The 18,458-nt window shown below is 41.4% G+C and overlaps 1 protein-coding gene across 20 annotated transcripts in view; it reads right to left on the bottom strand.

Annotated features, from left to right (window-relative positions):
- Window positions 1-18,458, bottom strand: part of CLIP1 (CAP-Gly domain containing linker protein 1) — a 123,791-nt gene that overhangs the window by 44,270 nt on the left and 61,063 nt on the right. For 10 of the 20 annotated variants that reach the window (XM_030583048.1, XM_030583049.1, XM_030583046.1 and 7 more), the window contains exons 7-13: window positions 17,804-17,907; window positions 16,170-16,230; window positions 14,954-14,986; window positions 10,187-10,291; window positions 4,534-5,478; window positions 1,442-1,558; window positions 267-324 (exon numbers count right to left, since the gene is read on the bottom strand). In XM_030583048.1, coding sequence (XP_030438908.1) covers window positions 267-324; window positions 1,442-1,558; window positions 4,534-5,478; window positions 10,187-10,291; window positions 14,954-14,986; window positions 16,170-16,230; window positions 17,804-17,907 — 1,423 coding nt within the window. The other 10 variants (XM_030583042.1, XM_030583052.1, XM_030583044.1 and 7 more) reach the window with 7 other exon arrangements.

Genomic DNA, 18,458 nt, shown 5'->3' with positions numbered 1-18,458 from the left:
AATCACATTTAAAAGATAAAGTTAATTCCCCAGTTAATTCCCCATAATTCATCTTGTTAAAGCAAACTTAATTTACAAAGAATGCATATTAATTACTCTCAAATCAAACAAGGAGGAGACAAAAAATCCTGTTTTAGTCCTAGTTGCCAAGACAAATCCTGCTAAATTAACAAATAGAACCTTTAGGCTCTTGAAGTAATTTTTTTCTGCACCATTTTTTTCCAGCAGGTTTTGAGGGGATGCATTTCGATTCTAGGGACACATACCTTGCATAGACTTTTGAACACTTTCCGCCTCTTCAGCAGCACTAGTGAACTTTCCTTTCTAGAAGGGAATGAAAACCCAAGACAAGTTTTAACCATTTGGTAATGACACGCTATTATTCAAATATAAAACTTTATTAAAAGTAGTGTTACTATTATTTAATTTCCTGATTTGATGAAGACCCACTACTGTCATAAGTGTATTAGACATTTTCGACTTGTAATTTATAGTCTCTTTTGAACTTGGTAACACAGAAAAGTAAAAGAAAAAAAATCTCCCCATCTTAGTTTGAAAGGAGGTCCCTTACAACATCTTTGTAAAGGAGGATAGTGGTACAGCAGCAGCACAGCTCTGTGTGGCAGACATGGTTCACCGGTCTCGCAAGGTTAGCAGGCCTGGACCTCACTTTAACAAAGTTATAAACTTTACCTCAGAGGCTGTGGACGACTTGCTGTTTGAATGGCCCCATGCAGTCTTGTGGTCAATCTCATATTAGTCTTTTCCAGCCACAATGGCAGGAAGAGATGTAAAGTTAGGGACATCTGACGAAAGGCCAGGATACAAAGATAGATAAAATACTGGAGCTCCTTAATCAACATCATAAAACACAGCAATGGCCTTAGAAAGACCACATGGAAAGACAGACACACACACCTTGCTTCCTCCTAAATCTGGGATAATCTCAGGAGGAGCTAGCCCAAATGTAGAACACTGAGAAATTTAACTATTGTATTGCAAAACAAGCAGGAAGTGAAAATTTGTTATTCAAAAGCTGCTTGTAAATAACACAGTGAAGTAGTGTTAACTCATACAGCACTTACAATGAAAAAGGACTACACCTACCTTAATGACTATTCTTAAAAATGTGTTATATGATGTATTTGATCTGGCTCAATGTTTTAACTGTAAACCAGTAACAGCGGAGCTCTGCTTAGGCAACAACTTGATAAGGTAAAAGTTAATTTTATTGTACTTTTCATTTTGAAAATCAGATATACAAAGCACTTGGACTCAAAGTCTGCATTCCTTACTTGGACAAAAGTCCATTTGAAATTACTAAGATTTTTGCTGGAGTAAGGATTGTAACATCTGACCCTTGGATAACAGTGACGATTTCCCCCTAAAAAGATCAAAGAGATCCCAATGGATAGAGACAAGATTTCTGAGAATTACTCACCAAAAGTTGAAGCTCCTTTTCCAAAAAATCTTTAACTTGATTTACTGCACCCAAGTCTTTGTCCAAGTCAAGAAGCTTTTGCTCTTTGCCCTGAAGTTCTTTGGCCAGATTACTAGCCTGGCAGGATGGATTAAATGGAGTAAAACAAAAATTACAAACATGAATGAAAACATAAAGAACATAAAATCTTGAACTTCAAGGAAATAACTAGAATGTTCAAACCATCATATGTCAAAAATTTAAAAAAAAATGAACAAAAGCTGAAGGAAAAATGTTGTGTGTTAACTGAATATAGCCGATTTCCACTGGAGGCTGCACCACAGTATTAAACTGCATCTCAGAATAAGTTTGAGACAATCTTTGTAATTTGAAAGTAGTCTAAATTTAGTTCTCTCAGAATTATGCTACAAATATTTTTTAATGCTAGACATTTTGGGTATATTCAAGTGTTTTAAATTGTGCTTATTGCATCAATAGAATGTTTCTTACTGGAATATTTAGTAAGCACCTTGTAACTGACGGTATTGAACATTACATATTGCTGGCATGATTTTCAGTCATATTGAGTACCCGCACCACCCACTGACTTTAATAGGAATGGTGGATGCTCAACATGATCTCTGAAAATGATGCCAAAAGTCCATGTCAGTCCAATTTTTTGGCACCATTTGTGGCGAGGTTTAGGAAAGTGGCCTCATTACTTTTTCTTTATGATCACAGAGCTGACTTGACAGATCTTGTGTGAAGGGGAAAGAGCCCAGACACTATAGACACTACAGTAGCAGAATAATCTCCCACCTATATAATATAGCGATATTCAACTACAAAGCCATTTTGTAGGCCATGGCTACACTGGCACTTTACAGCGCTGCAACTTTTGCGCTCAGGGGTGTGAAAAAACACCCCCCTGAGCGCTGCAAGATACAGCACTGTAAAGCGTCAGTGTAATCAGGGCAGCAGCGCTGGGAGTGCGGCTCCCAGCGCTGCAAGCTACACCCGTAGAGGATGTGGTTTACGTGCTGCGCTGGGAGAGCTCTCTCCCAGTGCTGGCGCTCCAACCACACTCACACTTCAAAGCGCTTTCAAGTGTAGCCATACCCTCACGAGCACCAGAAAAATCACTGACACACACACAGTGTGGCAATCTTTGCTTCAAGACATTTCATATGATGCTATTTCACTCAACACCACTATCATGTACAGATGCCCCATCAGCTTGTCTCACTGTGATTTTATGGCTTTCCCTGGCCTATTAAGTACAGCACCTTTTCCCTTGCCTCTTCCCCCTTCCCAGCTACTAGGAGAGAAAAGGGGAAAACGGTTATTCATCCAATCAGTTTTCCACTCCTGGATAATTAAAGGTTAAGGAGTCTCTCCTTCATCCCTCCTCTCACTACCTAGAGCAGAGGTGGGCAAACGATGGCACGTGGGCCACATCCGGCCCGAGAGACCCTCCTGCCTGGCCCCTGAGCTTCTGGCCTGGGAGGCTAGCCCCTGGCCCCTCCCCCAAGGCCGGCTCTAGCCATTTCGCTGCCCCAAGCACAGCGGCATGCTGCAGGGGGCGCTCTGCCGCTCCTGCGGCTCCGGTGGACCTCCCACAGGCGTTCCTGCGGATGCTCCACCGGAGCCGCGAGACCAGCGGTCCCTCCGCAGGGAAGCCTGCGGGAAGTCCACCGGAGCTGCCTGCCGCCCCCCCCCGCAACTGGCAGAGCGCCCCCTGTGGCACGCCGCCCCAAGCACGCGCTGGGGCTGGCCCTGCCCTCCCCTACTGTTCCCTTTCCCCCGCAGCCTCAGCTAACTGCACTACCGGCGCAATGGTCTGGGCAGTGAGGCTGTAAGCTCTGGGGGCAGCGCAGCTGCAGAGCCTGGCCTGACCCGGTGCTCTGTGCTGCACAGTGGCGGAGCTGGCTCCCGCTGGGCAGTGGGACTGCCTGTCCTGCTGCTCTGGGCAGTGTGGCTGTAGCGCTGCTAGCCACTGGTGCTCCAGGCAGTGCGGTAAAGGGGCATGGGAGTTCAGGGTGGTGGTCAGGGGCAGGGTTGTGGATAGGGATTGGGATGATCAGAAGACAGGGAATGGGGGGGGGGGTTCAACGGCGATAGAGGTCCCAGGGGAGGTTGGATGGGGCAGCAGGGGGCAGTCAGGGGCAGGGGTTCAGGAGGCAGTCAGGGGACAGGGAATCGGGGGAGATGGGAGGGTGGATAGGGCAGGAGTCCTGGGGCGGCCGTCAGGGAACAGGGGGTGTTGGATGGGGCAGGAGTCCCAGGGGGAGAGGGGGCTGTCAGGGGGCATCAGACAAGAGGTGGGGGCCGGGCCACGCCTGTCTGTTTGGGGAGGCACAGCCTCCACTAACAGGCCCTCCATACAATTTTGAAAACCCGACGCGGCCCTCAGGCCAAAAAGTTTGCCCACCCCTGACTGCACTAGTCTCACAGGCATTAAACGCTCCACTTATTCTGCCTGTGCCCCAGACAGAACTCAAGACACAGAGGTGAAGTGACTTGCCCAAGATCACACAGGAAGTTTGTGGTAAGCCTAGGAACAGAACTCACATCTCCTGATTCCATGTCCTGTGCCTTAACCACAATACCACCCCCTTCAAAGCGGTACACGGCTCTTCCTAGGCTTTTTGAAAGAGGATGAGGAATGTGAGGAAACCTCAGTGCAACTCAATATGCTTATCAGAGAGGCAAGAGATTTTCTTAGAGTCACACATTATTTAATCTCAGTACATCCACTATTTAACTTATTACACATCAATAAATATGTGGATTCTTCTTGCTTACTAGGACCACGAGTGCCCCAACACAGCTCTCAGAGCAGAGGTTATAGGGCTCATAAGTTCACAGCAAGAAAGAACTTCTATGGGGCATGACCCACACATCTCTACCCAAACCACCACCCTGCAAGACAAGATACAGCCTTCCAGGTTAGATGCGGTGGACAGTTTCTCTAAACCTCTTCAGATGATTAAAAAATACTTTCTCTCAAGACTACCTTCCTCTCTGTGATGAGCTCATGATTGTGGATAAAAGGTATAAATGTAAATTAAAATAAAACAAATTAAAGTAAAAAGATGGATGTTAATACAAACCTTGCTACACCCATCAATCTTTTCAGTCTCTAGGTTTTGTATCAGTTTCTCAGCTGCCTCAAGCTGCTTGCTAAGTTTCTGGATTTCCAATTTACCTTCAGAATTGGCTTTTTGAAGCACATCAAGGTCCAAAATCTTTTCTTCAGTAACTTTGATCTGTGTTGTTAAACTATCAATAACCTTGGTTTGTTCATTGCACTTGGCTTGCAGTACCTCTAGCTCCTTTACCTTTATTTCTGCTTCCTGTAATTTGTTTAAAGCGTCTTCCATTTCTACTAAATGTTGATCTTCTGCATTTTCTAGTTTGGTCTTCAGGTTTTCCAGGCTTCGCTCTCTCTCCTCAGTGATTTCCAATAGCTTCGCTTTCAGACCTTCAATCTCTTTCATATGCTGAGATCTTTCGTTTTCTTGTTTTAGTTTTAAATTTGATGTTTCATTTTGATGCTCTAATCTCATTTTCTCAACCTTGGTCTTTAGGTCTGCGAATTCAGCAGTCTGAGCCCCAACACCTTTGCTGAATGAAACCTTTAGTTCTTCCATTGCTTGCTGATGTGAAGCAATAGCAGATTCCAGCTTTGATTTCCACAGCTCTATCACATCTGAATTCTCCTTGTTGGCACGATCAAGCTTAGTTTTCAACAGTTCGTTTTCTTTTGCAATTCTTTCATGTGAGGCTGAAAGTGCTTTGATCTCCTTTTGATAAGATTCTTCACTGATTCCAAACTTCTCTTTTACTGAATTTATTTCATTTTGATGTTCTTTGCTAATTTCTGCCACTTTTTCTTGCAAAGAACTTATTTCTTGTAGCAGCGAGAGAGAACTGTCCACATCACTGACTGGCTTACTAGACTCTAATCTCCGTCGGAGCTCAGCTACTTCCTTCACCCGCAATGCTAGATCTCTTTCTAGTTCCATGATGCGAGATTTTTCTGATACTGTGGCCACCTATGATCAACAGCATTTAGAAAGAGAAATAGTTACACCACGTATATAAGCATGAAGAGATTTTGAAGTCTTAAGAAAAATCTTCAATTATTACAAATTAACCTCTTAGTATATCCATACCAACCTTTTTGGCAATAATTGGCCAAAATCAGATCTAGTCTAATGCAAATTCCTATTCCTACTGAGCTAACTAATGGAGCATAAATAAGAGTAAATACATGGAAATCTATGAACCAAGACAACCTAAAATACTTGGTTTTATTTATTTTTTAAATTATTTCCTCTCTTTTAAAATAAAAGTACCAATACCTGTGTTACACCCTTATAACTTTTTATTTAAGATGGAATGTTTTTAAAAACTCCCTTTTTGAAGTTAGTGAAAAGAAAAAAAATTGTTAAGCAAAAGCTTACAATTGTAGCTTGTATATAGGTTAGCAAGGGTTAGCAAAATGCTTCTAAGAATGAATTTAAAGCGGAATGATGAAGGGCGGAGAGATCACAGTCTTCATTTTTCCAGATAATTGCTTCCTTATACTATTCATATTGGCTTTGAAACTGACAGAGAAATGCAAATATATTTATTTGGTCTAGATGTACCAATAGGTGAAACTCCCATTACATCTATCCCCAAACTGTCTTTAAAAATTATTCTGACACTACCCAAGGCCTCTCTCAGAATGCCAAAAAAGGATTAAAGAATTAATTAGGCCTGTGACATGCAAAAGCATCACAAAACCAACCATTGTTCCTGATCAGGAAATTACTGTGTCTGCTCCTCCTTGTATTATCAACATCAAGATTAAAGATATTACTTACCTGAAATTGTTCTTTTTAAGTATTTTCTACAGATCCCACTCTTTGTTTTACATTAGTCCATCTATGACCTCAAGAACAAAACCATAATGTGTTTTAAACTTCTCCCACATGTCCAATCAACAGCAATACATTTTGCAGTATGTACTGGTACACAGGTCAGAAAGAACTTTGAAAGCTAATGAAGAAGAACTGCTTACTATAAAACAGCAAGTGGAATAAGCAAGGATATTTGGAAGTTGTCGTCTTGATGGAACAACTAATAATCTTGCAGTCTACCTAGGCTATTTTATTAAGGCAGTAATATTTTGTGGAAGTGTTATTAATAAGTTAAATGACTTGCTTTCACATATCCTATTAAAGCTGATATGTATCATTGCAGAATCTAATCAACCACATCCTGCCCCATGAACAATGAAGAAAATGTACAACATATTAGATAACTGTTTCAAGGACTCTTTAAGACCAAAGCTCACTTTGTCAAAGGCAAAGATGGCCAAATAGACGAGACAAGGAAAAAACAAACCATCACTCCTTGCTAGGGTTGCCAAGCCTCCCCGTTTGGCCAGGAGTCTCCTGAAATCAGGCTCGATCTCCCAGAGGCCACTGAAGCCAATCTGGGAGATTTAGGTTGCTAAAAGTTAGGTCAGCAGCACAGCGGGGCTAGTCTGAGGTTTTAGGCCCTATATGGGCAGTTTGCTGGAGTGGAGCAACTACTATATTTGTAAAAAAAAAAAAAAAAGCACCCTCTTCTCCCCACAAACAAGTCCCAAATCTGGTCTGGGATCCACTAGCATGGACCCCAGCAATGGACTGTGCACAGATGAAGTCACCCTGTAGCATTACATGAACCCTGGCCCCGAAGGCCCTTTAGGTACTGGGAGTTGCTCAGTCTCTACTGAATCTCATGTTAAAGGAAAGCATAGTTGTATGCACCTGTGCTAGTCTGGTCCATCATCATATTGATGCAGAATGACAAAAATGAACCAGAGACACCTCTTTCTCTTTTGCGTAGTTTCACTTTTGCCTTCCTGGGCAGGGCTGCCCAGAGGGTTCAGGGGCCCCGGATCTTCGGGGCACTTCGGCAGCGGGTCCCAGAGCAAGTGAAGGACCCCCGCCACCAAAGACCCAGAGCAGAGGGAGCCCTCGCCACCAAATTGCTGCCGAAGACTCGGAGCAGAAGAAGCTCTGGGTCTTCAGCAGCGGCTCCTTCACTCGCTTTCGCTGTGTTCTGCGGCACTGAAGGAACTGCCACCAAGGCCGGTGCAACCATTTAGGCAACTGTGCTAGGATTTGGGGGGCGCCATTTTCTTCAGCAGTGACCGCAGCGGCCGGATCTTCGGCCACCCCGGTTGCCGACAGCATTTAGGCGGAAGGAGCTGGGGCCGGGGAGTGCGGGGAGGGTCACCCGCAGCAAGGGGAGGAGGGGAACTCCCCACCCCAGCTCACCCTTGCCCCGCCTTCTCCCCGAGCACACTGTGGCCGCTTCACTTCTCTCGCCTCCCAGGCCTGTGGCGCCTACGCTGATTGGCGCTGCAAGCCTGGGAGGCGGGAGAAGTGAAACAGCGACAGCGTGCTCGGGGAGGAGGAGGGAGAAGTGAAGCAGCGACGGCGTGCTCAGGGAGGAGGCAGGAGAAGTGAAGCAGCGACGGCGTGCTCAGGGTGCTCGTAGCAGGGATGAGCTGGGGAAGGGGGGACGCCTCAGTGCAGAGGGTGGGGAGCTGGCGCGGGGGGGGGCATCTCAGGGCAGGGGCGGGAGGATGCAAGGTGGAAGTTTCGCCTAGGGCACGAAACATCCTTGCACCGGCCCTGCCTGACATCGAAGACTCGCCGAAAACTCTCCTGGGGGCCCCTGTCGGGCCTGGGGCAAATTGCCCCACTTGTGCCCCTCCCCGCGGGCGGCCCTGTTCCTGGGGTCTGGAAAAGAGCTGAAGTTCCTCAGTTTCTTTGAGAATAGTAAGGACCTTTCTGGTGGGAAAAAAACCTCAATCAATAGAAAGCTCTCCAGCCAAGCAGAATTCATTCCCTGTAGAGAGGTTTTTCCCTGCCCCCCGCACCAAGAAAAAGCAACTGGCTTGTGTTGCATCTGCTAACTGATGGTCAGTTAACCAGAGGTGCCAAGATGCTAAACCTGAGCCTAATTTGTAAGCAAATTTTGAAGAATCCCTCTCCGTGCAAGGTATTTGAATGCTATGATACCACGTACATGCTGCAGGTAATACTGACTGTAATTCATCTGTGGGAGTTCTAAGATTCCTCCTATTCCCAAGTGTCTCTAAATCATGAGAATTTGGATCCATTACTCCCATCCAAATAAAAGTTATTGGATTACTATACATTTAAAGATTGCTTCCTGCATCCCTACAGCTTTATAAACCAAGAGTGGGAATCTATAGAATATACTTCCTGTCAAAAAACAGAGACGTTACTGGACTTCTGCAAACAGTTAAGTTAAAACTTCAGATTGATAGTAGAAAGTCATTTTATTAATCTTTAGCACGCAAAAACAAACTATTTTTTGCTAGGCAAGTGCAGGGATTACATAGGGTCCTATTAAATGTACGGCAGAGAGCTAACAGCCATCCACATCTATGTTCTTCCGACTCAAATTCCTTTAACTGACAAAAATAACTAGTAAACAGAACATTGTCATTAATGGTGTGGTTACTGTTTGCCTGTCATTCTGTTTTAATTACATGTGGCACTTTCTGGTGTGGAGAAAATGATCAGTTTAAATGAAATCAACATGCTTTATATTGTCATAGAAGAAAGCTGATTGGATCACCTGCAAGCACATTGAGAAAAACGAATGTCAGTAATTTGACATTTATTACAATGCATTTTATGCACTGTTATTTAAAATAATCTAAATCAATGGGGAGTAATCAGAACTGTAGGCTGACCAGAGTCATTTCAAATTACCGGAATGCTTTAGGCTTGGAAACCATAAACAATTCATTCCTTCAAGCAAAAATAAAAAATGTCATTTTTTTCATATGTGCAAAGGCATCCAAATAAGGAACTTGGAAGTCATTTCCATTCTTCATGGTTCCGGACCTCTGAGAGCACATCGGTCTGATAATGTACTATTACACTCTGCTAAACACACCTGAAAGGGAATATTGGGGTCAACTAATTTAGTCATATAGGACCTGTCTCAGCTGAAATTAGACACACGGTTAGCATCTTTCTAGAAAGAGATTAATATGGTTCTTGGTAGAAAGATACTAACATTGTTTCAAGTCTCTGCAGATGTAGAACTTCTTCACCTTTCTAACAAGGGCATTAAAAAAATAATCAGAGGTGTAAGCAGACTATGTAACTAGTGCCACTGGGTTCCCTATGGAAGGACCATACCCAATGGAGAAAAAAAAACCAAACAACTGTATGGCCACAGTACACACTGGTCAGCAAAATAAGCATCTAATGTTACAATCAGTACACAAGGTCCAGATTGCTCCATCCCCCCAAAACCTTCAGACTGGAAGAATTAGAGTAAATTAAATGAGAAAGAACATTTATCTATTTGCAGCAAGTCAGCATTTCTTTGGAACATAAAGAACCTCACTATCTGCTACAAGTGAACTGCTGAATACTTTCACGAATGGATCCACAACTTTGTTTGCTGCTTTGCACCTGTAGTCAAGTGATCTCTTCAAAATGGAAAGGTATCTTACCTGGATTCCTTTGTAGAACTATATATAATAAAAATGTTACAAAAAGTCAAACTCTAATAGTTGTTTTAGTAGAGTCCTTCTTGGCTACTTTCTATAAAGTATATGGCAGAAGACAGGCACTCTCTTCAATATCCATTATACCTTGCATCATACTGCGTGATCAGAAATCTTCGCCGTTACAAATAGGTCTCGTTCATTTAAATAGTGAAAACCATTACCCTAGTGTCTTCTAACTCCCTCTGGAGTTTATCAGCTTTGGTCTTTTCAAAGAGCAGGCTCTGTTCAAGCTCCTTAATGCGGGCATGCTCCAGTTTGGTCTGCGTCTGTTAGTAAAAAGGGAAAGGAAGAGAACACAACAGTGCCACCATCACATGCCAGCACAAAAGGAGGGAGCCACATGCAGGCCGTGCTGCCAGTATCTTCTATCAAGGATGAGCAGAGAAGATGCAGTGGGTAAAATGAACAGGGAAACTCTATGGATGAGAGAGATGGACTGAAAGTGTAAATGGTCTGATGTGTAAAATAAACAAACCACAAACAAGAAGAAATACGGACAAAAAGTAAGGTAGATTCATGCAGCCAAGTAGAAGTTATTTATCAGTATGTGAAGTTTACCAGCACAAATTAGAATAGTTAATACTTTTTAAAGAACTATAAGCCCCTTCCTCCTATCACCCCCAACTAACACTGTATATTTATTTGGCTTTAGCTGAGTTAGATTTTTAATTATGAACTAGGGGATCAAAATTCAGACGTGGTGTACATGGGTGAAATAACACCGTGGAACAGGACCAGCACACAGCAGGTCTGAATTTGGCTGTAGATACTGATTAAGGCTTCTGTAGAATACTATTTTTAATTTCTCTATAGTGCCATCAAAATCTTCCCGGCAAGTCCTGAGGATGTCAAGATTCATCTGTTGCTATCATATGAATGGTGTGAATATACAGTTACTCAAAACTACAGAACATCTTTTCCCCACCTTTCCGAAGGGGAGCAAATGTGACTGATTTAGAGTGGTTGCGCTGTAACTAAAATGCCGATTTGACCATGGTACATCACTCAAGTCTAAACTGGTTAGGCCAAGAAGAGGAAGTACCTTTGTACTTCTAAAAGGCATTGTGTTCCAAGAGAGAAAAAGAAACCACACAAAGCGGAGCCAAGTACCCTCTGCCCTTTGCTCACAAAGGAGTAGGTTTTATAAAGAACTGTGGAATATCAGGATGCAGCTCCTGAATATTCAACAAAGAGGCAGAGACACTGTGCCAAGAGTCTGAGAGAAAGCATGGGGTTTGAGAGAGATGGGAAGAGTCTAGCAGTTACTCCCTTCTTGACTTGCACCACTATGGGAGGGAAAAAGAAAAGCACATCCAGAGTTAAGAACTGTATGTCACACTCAGCTCTGAACTGCAGAGTTTAGTACATTGTGTCAATCTTAACACACATCATCATTAACCTAAAAGATGCCATCTTTTAAAAAGCAATATTCATGCCAGTTGGCTTAAATGTCCTTTCCCAGAAAGAGGCATGACCATCCCAACAACAGGGTGACCACATGACAGAAGCTGAATATTATTTTGTCTGTCTATGGCAAGACACGCTTCTCATCCTGAGAAGTTACCTATGCCAGACTGGAGCAACGTTCTTCTATGTGATTGAGGTGTAGCTGTTAATTTAGTGTGAAGTAGAGTGGCTGGATTAATTAACCTAAGAAATATTAACTAGAAGAAACAGGTCTTCAGCTTGCAAAGCCAGATGTAGAATATGAAGAAGAGAGTAATGTGAAGATATGTGGGATCCCATCAAGGCCCTACTCCATCTACCACCATCCCAGTGTCCGTACTGTAGTGTTTCCAGAGTTGGCAGGAGATCTGTGTATACATGGGCACTCTACATGCACTGTGCACCGGCATAGGTAATGTAGACCTAAGTCTCCACTGCCAGTGTCTGTAGTAAGATATTTTGAAATCCTGTAAAGCAGTGTTATGTATAAATAGTGGTAAGCTGATTGTGACGATCTTCAAAACAGCCCCAACAATCAAAGATCGTAAGTTCTCTCTGAAGAGGAAGTGAGATGGGGGGAAAGCCTTTGTTTTGCTTCAGGTGTGTTCTCCACCACCCATCAATTAATAAAAAAGATGGCGTCACCTTAGCCTTTCATTCTGATCGCATCAAGTTATTTCTCTATCTGTGTCAAAAGCTGGAAGTTGACTGGTTCTGAACCAAAATAGTTCTGTATCCATCATGATGAAAATGATAAGCCAATTCTACCAACATAATTCAATAGCCCCCAAAACACAGGGATCCAAAAGTATTAAACGTGCTTCAGAGGCTAAACTTTCAGCAGTTCCTTGGGCTAATAAAGTTTTTATGTGATTCTATGTCTCCTTTGTTCCTGGAGATCTTCAGAGGGCTTGACAAGACTGCCAGTTTGCCAGAAGAATAAGGATTGTCCTTTTACCAACAGCTTTCCATTATGTGGTTCGATATTCTGATGGGAATTAGAGATGTTAAGAGAACTTTTAAAATGTCCAAAAGTTTTAAATGCAATAGCTTTAATTCAGAGCCTTTGTGGGACTAGTTAGTGTGACTTCAGATCGAGCAAACCAAAAAAACCCAAGCCACTAAACAGCTCTAGAAATGTCTTGAGGTTTTTTAACTAGTGGTTTGGAATAAACCAACATACATACTTTGTCACATTCCCTGAGGTGGAGTTATACAGAAAGGCATATCCAGAATTCTCCTTACATCATGAATCTCTACTAAAATACGTACTATCTTAAAGCTTTCTACAGAACTCATCACATACAAAGCCTTTTTTTAATCCCTTACTTATATAGCAGCTATAACAAACATATCTAGGTGATGTCCAATTATACTAAAACCTTCAGAGATCAGAGTTAACAGAACTTATTCAAAAATATCCCACCATGCAAATATTATCTGCACTAAAACAAAAATAAATAAAGATGCTCAGCTAAATAGAGAGGTGCAATCTAAAAGATACCACTCCAAACACCACTTTTGCTCACTTAAAGAGCAAACAAACAAAAACAAAAATAAATAAGTGATTTCCAAAGGAAAGGCTACAATTCCAAATAGGGATATCCACTGAGGAATTGTGGCTCAGTCTGAGCTCCCTTCCAATCATCCAAAGAGATAAGTCTAAGGGACAAATTCTCCTCTTAGTTACACTAGAATCAATTTGGAAGATTCAATGAAGTTACTCCAGATTTATTTTGGGTAACAAAGGAAAGCTTGATTCAGATGTAATAATGACAGGGAAGACTATCTGTTCTGGGGAATTACAATTAGATGATGAGGAGTGAGACAAATCCTGCCCTGACTTAAATCCTCTGCAACTCCACTAAGGATAGATCTACTCTGCAAAAAAATCCCGTGGCAGCGAATCTCAAAACCCAGTCAACTGACTTGTGCTCATGCTATGGCACCAAAAATAGCAATGTAGACAATCCTGCTTGGGTTGGAGCTGAGGCTCCGAGACCTCCGCCCATGCAGGATTTCAGAGCCCAGGCTCCAGCCCCAGCGAGAGGGTCTACACTGCTATTTTTAGCCCTGCAGCATAAACCCAAGTGCCATGGGTTTTTTTTTTTGCTGGGTAGATGTACCCAAAGTCGTTATGTCCCAAATGCGGGGCCATCATTTATCAACAATGCACAGCAATTGCACACCGTGCCTGCTCTCACTCTTTGAAATGAAATTCCGTTTAGTTTTGCACCTGTATCTACCTACTGATCCATCTGTACGACTATGCTGATGCTATAATGCTGACTAATGATTCTTTGACGGGGGCAGCAAGTCTTCAGTCTCCTGTATTGGCATGTTCACCACAGAACATGGTCTGGACAGTTTCTTGTCTAGCGTTCCATTAAATAATCCAACATGACTCTCCACTCAAAAGCAGAGCAACAAGGGTTTTTCTTGGGAAATAAGCCTGTTCAGGGAGAAATTAGAAGAGAGAGATCCGGAATAAAGACAGAGGGGAATGAGGAGTGCACAAAATAGGAAAGACACATGCAGATTTACTTCTAACACACCGTGTGCTTGATTTGGAAGAATAGAGGAGACCCAGATCACGGAAGTAGCTTCACAAAAGGAACACCTAAGAATGCATAGTAGGAAATCAGTTTTAGTCTTGAGAGCTTTCTATTTTGGTGGGGGAAGAGGGGTTGCAGGAGGCAGCCTGTTATAAGATTTTCTTGATCCAAATCAAAAGCAGAGGATTTTTTTGAATTCCATCTGCTTTGTACTGTGGACAATGTAAAAGGGATTTATTTTAATGACTTGCAAAGCAATACATTTCTTCTAGCCAATCCTAAAACAATTTCTCTGTGTGTTTCAGGAAGAAATCCTGTTACACTACAATGAAAAAATCCATACAATAGTTTTGTACATTGTAAATAAAGAGTTCATTCTCGTATTTTTCATAACTTTTCCTTGCATAATGCTTTCTCTTCAGCATTTCATAACAAAAAAGAGTAATCAGTAAGGAGAGGTAGGGCTATGCAATTTGTTCTCTAGGAAATTTCATGAAATGATGTACAGTGCCATCCATTGAACAGTAGTGGGAGCTCATGGGAAAGCACACAGGATTTTGTGATGAATGCAGGTTGAGGCCTGCTTTTATAGAGAAGACTTTTCAGGACTCAAGACTGTAGTTTCCTGTAAGCTCCTGTTGCTTTTCAGTTCATTGCACTGTATTAAGTTTGCAGTTTTATTTTAAAAACTAATGATGACATTCTCCCTATCTTCAATTAAAGGGGATTTTTACAGGTGCTTAGTCATTACATACATTCCTTGTGATAAGTGTTGTAATTGCTCTGAAAGCAACATGCACACAAATACTAGAGTCAATGTTTCAATAGCAGATTATGAAGTTAGTGATTAAAATCTATAAATAAGCATTTTATCTGTATACAATCTGTTAACATGGGATGTCTCCACACGCTTAAATGCCCTCTTACATTTTCAGGATCTTCAGAAATCTGCCTCTTTTGCTATCAGTAAAAATTAAAAAAACAAAAAATATATTTCACCTAAATGCTTAACACTATCACTCCAATACAACAGGAGGCATTTCATTCATTTAAATTCAGCTTACGCTCCTGAAGATATGCATCTTGTCAAACAACCAACCAGAGTCCTTAAAACAGTTTGCCATGATTTTAAACTCAATTTTAATTATTGATTTAATAAAACAAATCAAAAAAACACTTCCATGGACTCAACAACTAATAGAGCAGAGTATAGATAGGTACTTTAAAATGGATGGAAGACTGACACAAAGTAGAACTTAAGGAAATGTCACATGAAATGGACCACAAAGCTAGCACTTTCATCATTAATGGTTCACAGGGTTACAAGTCAATTTAAATTTCTATTGTTCTTTTTTCAGATTAAATATGTTAAAAAACTAGAAGACGTCCAACATTTTTATTTAAAATTTGGATTAAAAAACTGGCAGTGTTGAAATGGTCTCAATTTATTTCTTTCTTATTAACAATAAAAACATTGTGTATAGAATTATTGAAGAACGTTAGACTAGAGTTCAGTACATCATACCAGCTAGACAAAGTAGGAAGGTAAACTGTGATTAGAGTACATACTTTGTATTTCACTGGTGTGCTTAATTCTGAGCTCTCGCTAAAGCAGGCACACTGATGTTAAGTCTTTGTTGAGAGATGTGCAGGGATGGTCATTTTTTGGTATGAATCACCCAGAAGACTGAGGTGGTTAAATCTTCAGCACTCACTTCAACAGAGACATGACTATTAACTGCCAGTTTTATAACTTTAAAACTGATTTCTAGTTGTTGGTTTCTTTTAAATAATTTGAAAAATGTTAGGATTATAAACTTGCAAAAAGGATGAAATTTTACCAAGGGCTAAACTAAATTATTCTGCCACAACCGCAGCCACTCAGCTATAGAAGCCATGCTGAAGAATACAATTTACTGAAGGGCCCAGTCTTGACCATTTAAGCTTACACAAAGAGTGCAGGATTGGGTACTTGAAGGTTTAGTGATCCCCTTCCATTTGTTCTGTGTACTCCTGGAACATCAACATGCAGTTTTAACTCTTCCTTTCATTGTCTTCACACTGGTAGCAATATAATGTCTATAACTGTTTGCACTTCAATATCCTACCAAATGTGACTTTTACAAAGTTGGCACTGTTTTACCTCTAGGTCTCCTTTGGTAATGGACTCTTCCTCTACACGGAACTGAAGATCCTCCACCTTCCTAGGAGTCATAAATTAAGAGACAGTTTTCAAAGAGAGATTGTTTTTCGTACTTACTTTTCATTAGAAATTAAAAGCTACAGCAACACTATATTTTAAATTACTTAATCAAGTTACCAGAAAGGGGGAGAAGGGAAAAAGTTCAACCCTGATTTTAAATAAGAGAACACAGAAAAATTCACTAAAAATAAAGTATGACATCAAAATCCTTCCTGAAGTTCTTTAAAGATTGGAAGACACAGTATTAACTAAGAAAGTAGTTTAAATTAAAAAAAAATATTTAAATTAACTAGTCACCATCTCATTCGTTTCTTTTTTAGACTCTCAAACAATGACCTGATTAAAAGACTTGATCCAGTTGCCATCACTAATTTCTATGATTCATCTAAAAATGAATAAGAAATTAGAAAATGTATTAAAAAAATTAAGAAGTTGGGGTGAGTTTTTTTTTTTTTTTTTAGAAATGCACATTCTAAAACTCTAGTATAAGTAAAGCAAATTGATCTATACCCATGCTGGCTGGTGGAGAGGAAGCCTGCGGGGGAGGAACTGATATGTGCTAAAGCACAACTTGCCTCATCTACACTAGAATTTCAGAACAATAGGTAGAACTTATTCCTGAACAAGATCTCAAACTCTCTTTCCCCCCGCCCCTACTTTTTATGCTAGTCAAACTTTAAGTGGACTGAGATGGACCAGATGGTGTGTTCCTGTGGAAGAGGGCTCTGAAGTTAGATTCTGAGCAACCTACACTGGCTCCACAGTTCTCTCAATCCCGCAAGAAATGTAGAGAGGAGAGAAAGGGTGCCTCATATCCCGTGAATGACACGCACTGGCTGAAACTTAGTTGACTGACTCTGAAGATGACCATGTCAAGTCTTCTCAGTCAAAGGCAGAGCTTGTAGGGATACAGGGTCTTTCAGACAATTAGGGTAAAGAAAAGGAACAATAAGAATTTTAGTATTTATCTTAACAGTAATTACAACGCTGTCTACACAACAACTCTCTGCTTTTGGGAGTGAAGGATTTAACGTGGTTAGATTTCAAGTTCCTGCATGAGATTATATCTAACAGTCCAGAGAACTTTCAAAGAAATAAACCTGGAGCATTTAGGAGGAAGAGGGAGAAATACTACACTGCTGAAGCTGTGAACTTTCCCAAGCTGCAAAATACCACTTCAGTTAATGTGTATCAGTCATGTACAGCAACAGCTATGTTGCTTGGCAACATGCTGAAGGTGAGCTCAAGGCCAACGAGGACCAGAGTTAAAGTAGTCCCTCGCTGCCCTAGCAGCCGGTGAAAACAGGCTCATAGCATTTATTATAGAAGGAGCTTTTATTTTAAGCCCTGTATGATGCAACTTGCAGAAGCTGCCTCAATACCACCACCTCTGCAGGTTGCAAACTATTGGTCTAAGCAATTCCAAAGCATGAACTATTCAAATCACTTCAAATAGCCACAACACCCTATATTTGTCCCATTTGGAATTAGTCTGTTACTGGCAAACCACCACATCTGAAACACCAAACCTTGTTTGTGATGGAGAGAAATCCTCAATAAAGTTTTTGGTTCACCTTTTCTCTTCCTCAAGCTGGTTGAGAAGCTCCACTTTCTCCCTATCAGCAGCTTCGACCATGGCCCGCAACTGGTCCATTTTTGCTTCCATTTCCAGTACATGCTAATTAGCAGCAATGACATAGAATTTAGAAAGTAAAAAGATTAGGCAAGTCAATATTTACTTGAAGAAGTTTAAACAGGGTTCTATTTAAGGGTGAAGAAAGCCATATGGTTTGCAGAAAATCTAAATGGACAGTCAACTATTCCACATGGAGGAGTAAATGGAAAGATTAAGAACAAATACTTACAGCTTGGTAAAAATGATAACCCAGGGGACAGGCGCACGATAACCATTTACCAATATACCAATGGTATAAGCAGCAAGGGGAGGTGTGGTATAATGGGCATTAATTAGAAAGAACTGGATGAAATATGAAAAGCAAAATCTAGGCTAAATATCAGACTAAGGCTTCCTGAAGCGAGCTCTATCATGTAAGAGATATCATACTGGGTCAGACCACTGTTCATTTTGCCCAGTATCCTGTCTCCGACAGTGGCATGTACCAGGGTTTCAAGGCCACTGTATAGAACAAAGTAATTAAGGAGTAATTCACCACGGTCTTCCAGTCCCATCTTCTGGCAGTCAGAGGTTTAGTGTTGCGCTGAGCATGG

This window comes from Gopherus evgoodei, chromosome 13 (assembly GCF_007399415.2).
Source record: "Gopherus evgoodei ecotype Sinaloan lineage chromosome 13, rGopEvg1_v1.p, whole genome shotgun sequence".
Classification (NCBI taxonomy): Eukaryota; Metazoa; Chordata; order Testudines; family Testudinidae; genus Gopherus; species Gopherus evgoodei.
This window is presented reverse-complemented; position numbering and strand designations above follow the sequence as displayed.